The sequence below is a fragment of the Lupinus angustifolius genome, chromosome LG02 (genome assembly GCF_001865875.1).
Source record: "Lupinus angustifolius cultivar Tanjil chromosome LG02, LupAngTanjil_v1.0, whole genome shotgun sequence".
Taxonomy (NCBI): Eukaryota; Viridiplantae; Streptophyta; class Magnoliopsida; order Fabales; family Fabaceae; genus Lupinus; species Lupinus angustifolius.
This window is the reverse complement of record NC_032010.1, coordinates 3,097,626-3,103,939: the sequence shown is the minus strand read 5'-3', so window position 1 is coordinate 3,103,939 and position 6,314 is coordinate 3,097,626. Positions and strand designations below refer to the sequence as shown.

General features: G+C 34.9%; 1 protein-coding gene across 1 annotated transcript; it reads right to left on the bottom strand.

Annotated features, from left to right (window-relative positions):
* On the bottom strand, nucleotides 226-978 carry LOC109325900. Its single transcript, XM_019558507.1, has one exon. It carries the CDS (start codon nucleotides 976-978, stop codon nucleotides 226-228), a length of 753 nt encoding a protein of 250 aa, XP_019414052.1.

Sequence of the window (6,314 nt, the reverse complement as noted above, 5' to 3'; positions counted from 1 at the left end):
AGATAGTATAGCTTCAGTTATTTTGCCTTGTTCATCAGAATACTCTGAGTTCTCAATTGTGAAACTTTTTGTGAGGTTGGAGGAGCTAGGAGGGAATTCATGCTTTTTGTAGCATGTGTCAACAATGTGACCTATTCTTTGGCAGTATGTGCATGATTTTTGACCTCTTCCTCTTCCTAAGGTAGAGGACCTTCCTGAATTGCTAGATCTGCATATTCCTCTATATCATATTCCTCTTCTCATTATTCTTGAATCAACATTACTATCAAAAGCATTTATTGTGAGCCTTGGTTCTTCAAGTTGCATATGCCTTTCTTGTTGAACCAAGATTGAGAATACTTTCTTGATAGGGGGTAGGGGATCACTCAACATAATCTGTGATCTTACTGCAGAAAACTGATCATTTAATCCTTTTAAGAAACATATCACATAATTGTTTTCTCTATAGTTCTTTACAACAGGGATTGTTGTACACTTAAGTTCACATTGCCATGGTGCTATTGGCCTATAGTCATCTAGTTGCTGCCAAAGCCCTTGAATTTGGTTATAAAATGCACTAACAGACTTGTTTCCTTCTCTAATGGAATGGATATCCCCAATCAGTTCAAAAATTCTGAACATATCTCCTTGGTAATATCTATCTCTTAAGTCATCCCAGGTTTCTTTTGCATTGTCCATCCATAATACTGATTGAACAATAGAGGGATCAATTGATTGAGTAAGCCAAGATGCAACCAGCTTGTTGCATCTATTCAAGATGGGAAAGTTTTGGTCATGAATTAGGGGGTTTGACATGGATCCATCAACAAATTCCAACTTATTTTTGGTTCCAAGTGCCATGGTCATGGCTCTAGACCATGAATGATAGTTTTTCCCATTTAATAAAGACGAAACAAAAACTACACCTGGGTTCTCATTAGGGTACATGTAGTACACACTCGATGGATCCGTGGAAAGATTTGAGGTTATTGTTGTCATTTCTGATGCAGAAGAACAAAAGAAGAATTTGAGGAAGGCAGAGGACAATTCTAAGTTGCAGAAGGAAGATAGATGGAAGAAATAAATACACAGTCCAAGAATGAAAAAGGTGAATCAGAGGCGCTGCAGAGACACCCTTCAAAAGGGTGCTCTGATACCATGTAAAATGACATTACTCATCTTGATAAAGAAGAAGAAGGAGAATGAATTTGTGTGAAAGAATGAAATGGCAATCTTGAATTGCTTGATGATTAGAACACTTTGAAGAAGAGAATGTATGACTTGAGTAATACCTCATATATTGAATATGGCAAAACAGATTCAGGCTATGTATACAAAGAAGGAGAAACTAAAAAACTACTAAAAATAGAAACCTAATAGAAATACCAGAAAACAAAAATTTGAAAATAGGCTAAAAAGGGAAAAAATCAAAACAGATTGGAAATGAATCTGGTTTGATATAGCTACTTGGATTATGTGTGTGTCAATTTCATTTTGGCTATTGGGTTTATCTTTTAACAGAACATTCATTAATTGTGGCAAACGTAAAAAAGAAAACAAGAATTGTTATTTTATGGTAACATGATCATGATATCTACTATATGGATTACCACCAACCTTGTTTTGATGAATGTTAATGCATGCTAGACTATTAATAGGATCTTGTTACACATTTGTGATTGGAACAACGTTATAACTTGATGCTATCATATACTATAACTTGATATTCACTTGAAATATGTATAAGTTTTGACTAACGTTTTTTAAAGGTATAGTGCAACAACATCCAATATATTAAAAGAGGAGAATAGTTAAGAGAATACAAATGAAAGCAAGAACAAACATTAAAGGTTTTCACATTTTTGAACCTATAGTTGGGTACGTAGTCCAAGCCTATTTCTATGATATGCGAGACAATTTCCTTGAAGTTTGTGTTAGGATAAGGTTTTTATGAACTTATTTTGATAAAATAAATGTGTCACATTTCAATTGTTTTAGATAATAATATTATATATACTTTGTAAATTTAATTTTGTTGTTGCTGATTATTACGAAATGTTGACACCATTATTGTTAATCGTTATTATATTTATAGTTAATTACATTCAAATCATTAATTATAAACAAAATTATGCTATGAATTGCTTTAATTATGGTTAACAATACTGAATTCATTAATTATGATGAAAAATAATCTATGATTTGCTTTAGGTAAAATGAGTTTATTTTGAATTTTGTCACCAATATATCAGGTGTTTACTTATTGTGTTATAAAACGATTCTTCAACTATCTCCAATTTCTTTGAGAAAAATTAATAGTTATTTTTTATTATTGGATGTAATGATTATTCTATTGTTATCATTATTACCATGTTGATTGACACTTCTTGTCTATCGACATGCATTCTTATTTTTATGATATCATGCATACACAATGTTTTTATAAATTTCTCAACTTGTGCCTATAAATTTCTCAAAGTTTCTACAAATTGAGGTACATTACTTTCCTTCAAAGTTTTCAACTTCGCCATAATTTTTTTCTATTCTATATAGTGGAATTTCAACCATTTATTGATATAGTGGAATTCTGGGGTTTAGGAAATGTATCAAATCAATTAAATTACATTCATTTTTATATTTTATGTAACATGTATATTACAAAATTAATTGCAATTTGTGTTACAATATTATTAGAAACTTATAGGTTAGAAAGGCAAACATAGAAACATTACAAATAGTAAATGACAAGAATTGGGTTGATGGGTAGGCTACTTTCCAGTTGAAGGAGAAGTTGATGAGGCTTAAATTTGATTTAAAAGGGTGGAACAAAAATCAGTTCGGGTGTCTTGATTCTCAATTGGTGAATTTCGAGGAGGATATTAAGAATATTGATCTTAGTAGTGAATTGTGTCCTTTCTCTGAGGAGCAAATTGTGGTTAGAAAGAATCTGTTGGAAAAGTGGTGGAGGATGTCTCATCTAAACGAAAGTCTTCTTGCTCAAAAGTGCAGGCATCAGTGGCCAAAGGAAGGGGATGCAAATTGCAAAAAATTTCATGCTTGTATGAACAATAAGCGTAGGAGGAATCAAATAATTGGTCTTTTCTGGATGGTATTTGGTGTGAGGATGAGGATCAGATGTGTGAGAGCATCTCTGATCACTTTGAGAATCAGTTTTGGGAATAGTCTTTTCTTAGACCTACTTTGGATGGGGTGACTTTCAATTCTCTATCTATTGATTAAAAGGAGTCCATGTCTGCACCTTTTAGTGATGAAGAAATTAAGGGTGCGGTTAGGAGTTGTTTTAGTGACAAGAGTCCAGGGCCAGGTGAGTTTAAGTTTAAGTTTTTTCAGGAGTTCTAGGAGGTCATCCAGGTTGATATTTGCCAGTTTGTTAAGGATTTTCATAGAAACGTGAAGATCTCGAAAGGTTTGAATTGCTCCTTTTTGGTGTTGATTCAGAAGATTTTAAGTCCAAATAGAATCAAGGATTACAGACCGATCTCTTTGGTGGGTTCCCTTTACAAAATTTTGTCTAAAGTTATTTCTGCTATATTGAAATTAGTCATAGGGACCTTGATCTCTTCCTCTCAGTAAGCTTTCATTTAGAATATGAGTATTCTTAATGCAGTGGAAGTGGTTAATGAGGTGATCCATTCGACCAAGAAAAGTGTATGAAGGTGTATGTTATTTAAAGTGGATTTCGAAAAGCCTATGATTCAGTGCGTTAGGCTTTCTTGGATTATATGATGCAGAGGTTTGGTTTCTCGGTTATATAGAGAAGATGGATTAAAGCCTGCTTGTCCTCGACTTTGATTTCGGTCTTGATTAATGGCAGTCCGTCGAATCAATTTCTAGAATTCAAAGGTCTCTACTAAGGTGATCTGACTGCTCCTTTCCTTTTCCTTTTGGTGGTTGAAGGGTTTGTTGGCCTTATTATGAGTGCTAGGCTTGTTGGTTCCTTCGAAGGGTATAAAGTTAGTAAGGATGAGGTTGAAGTCTCTGATCTTGAATTTGCGGATGACACGATTGTGGTAGTGTAAACAATCTCTAGTGCATCAAGAGTATCCATTGTTGTTTTGAGTTAGCTTGTGGCCTTAAAGTGAACTTTGGCAAGAGTTCTCTGTTCGGTGTGAAGATGGAGAGGGACTTTGCTGATTCTGCTTCTCAGTTCTTGAAATGTAACATTGGATCTATTCCATTTTCTTACTTGGGTATTCCGGTGTGGGCTAGCCTGAAGAGGTATTCTACTTGGATCGTTGTTATTGACGCAATTGCCATTAGGCTTGCATCTTGGAAGAGTAAATTTATTTCTTTTGGTGGGAGAATTTTCCTTCTTAATGCAATTTTGGCTAACATTCCGATTTATCTCCTTTCCGTGTTTAAAGCTGCAAAGAAAGTTATTAACTCATTGGTGAAGTTACAAAGAAAGTTTTTGTGGGGTAGTATGTCTGGGGGTATGGGGATTGCTTGGGTGTCGTGGGAGGAGATCTGTAAATCAAAGGAGGTGGGTGGTCTTGGGGTTAAGAATCTTTTCTATATTTAATGATTACTTACTTGGGAAATGGAGGTGGAGATTTTTGGTTGATCCGGATTCTCTTTGGGGTGGTAGGGTTATTAAATCAAAATATGAGTCTATCTATTCTAACTCTTTTCCGATTGTTGCTTCTCTTTGATGGAAGACTTCAGGTGACGGACGTCAGACTAGATTTTGGCTTGATACTTGGGTTGGTTAGAGTTTGTTGATGGTTTCATTTCCGAGACTCTATTCGGTTGCAGTTGATAAATTAGCCCTTGTGGTAGAGTCTAGGGAGTGTCAGGATGAAATATGGGGCTGGAAAGTGAGATGGAGGATAAGTTTGTTCGTGTGCAAAGCTAGTCTTGAAAAATATTTGCTAGACTTGATTAAATGTTTTAAGTGTAGGTTAGGTGTTAGTGATAGTTTGTGTTGGAGTTGGTCTCCATTAGGGGTGTATGACATGAAGTCTGCCTACGTGGTTCAATTAAACGCTTCTCCGTTTGAGTTGGATAACTTGCTGAGGAAAGTGTAGTTGAAGTGTGTGCCATCGAAGGTTTGCTGCTTTGGTTGGAAGGTTCTGAGTGGTAAGATTGCCACAAAGGACGAGTTGTTTAAAAGACACATTATTCAGACAAATGCAGATCTGGTATGTGTCTTTTGTAATCAGAAAATAGAAACTATTGATCATTTGTTGGTCTCTTGTGTGTTTACAAAAAAATGTCTGGTGGGGTTTCTATTTCAAGGTAGATAGCCATATTGTTTTGCCTGATAATTGTATTGATCTTTTTAGCATCCATGTGAGTCTATGTAGGTTTGATCTTTTTAGCATCCATCCTGATAATTGTATTGATCTTTTGCCTGATAATTGTATTTCAAGGGTGAATAGTTATACCTTTATAAATGGGTGTATGGATATGTGGTCCTGTATTTTATCTTCTTCTTAGTTGTTCTTTTGTAATTCTGGTTGTATAGGGTTAGCACCTCTAATGCTTTCGTAATATAATTCATTTTCTTTGCAAAAAAAAAAAAAAGTATAGAAAGTACGTCTGTTTAATTATATATTTGCCCCTTAATCATATTTTGACTTTATATTTTAGTATAGATTTAGATATGTCAAGATATTATTTGAAAGATATGTTAGGTATCAGTAGCAGAATACACCTAGAAGGGGGGTTGAATAGGTGTGGCGGAGCTCAAGTTCCACTTTTTGGGTTTTTGCACACTTGCTGAAAAATGTACAGTTAATCGATTAAGCACCGTGGTTAATCGATTAAACATAGTAAAAACAGAATGCAGAAAAACTTTTTCAACAACTCATTTTGCGCAGCAAGTTATGAGAAATCAAGCAATGATATAATAGATGATTTTACATGAAATTAAACTAGTTATAGCATAGAACCAGTATACAAATTATAACATTATATCATGCAATATTACAACATGAAATGTAAAAGAGAAAGGGAAAGAAAATATTGTGCAAGGATTTTATACTGGTTCGTTTTGCTGTCCACTGCAAAACTACATCCAGTCATCCCCTCTGATCCGAGAGATTTTCCTGATTCACTATAGAACACAATGTACGTTACATACACGCTTCCAAATACAAAACTTGAAAGCTCCTTTCTTGGAACCCAAAGAACTTCGTCACCCTTGGTTTGACCTTTCCCAAAACCGCCTCCGAAGAAAATCTTTCTTACGCGATTCGGCCCCAGCCAAGGTATCGCTCTTTATCCCAAGACCTCCAAGTCTTTGTGTGAAGAACACCTTACCTAACTGCAGCTAGGATATTCCCAATCCTTGAATAACAACGCTTTGAGTT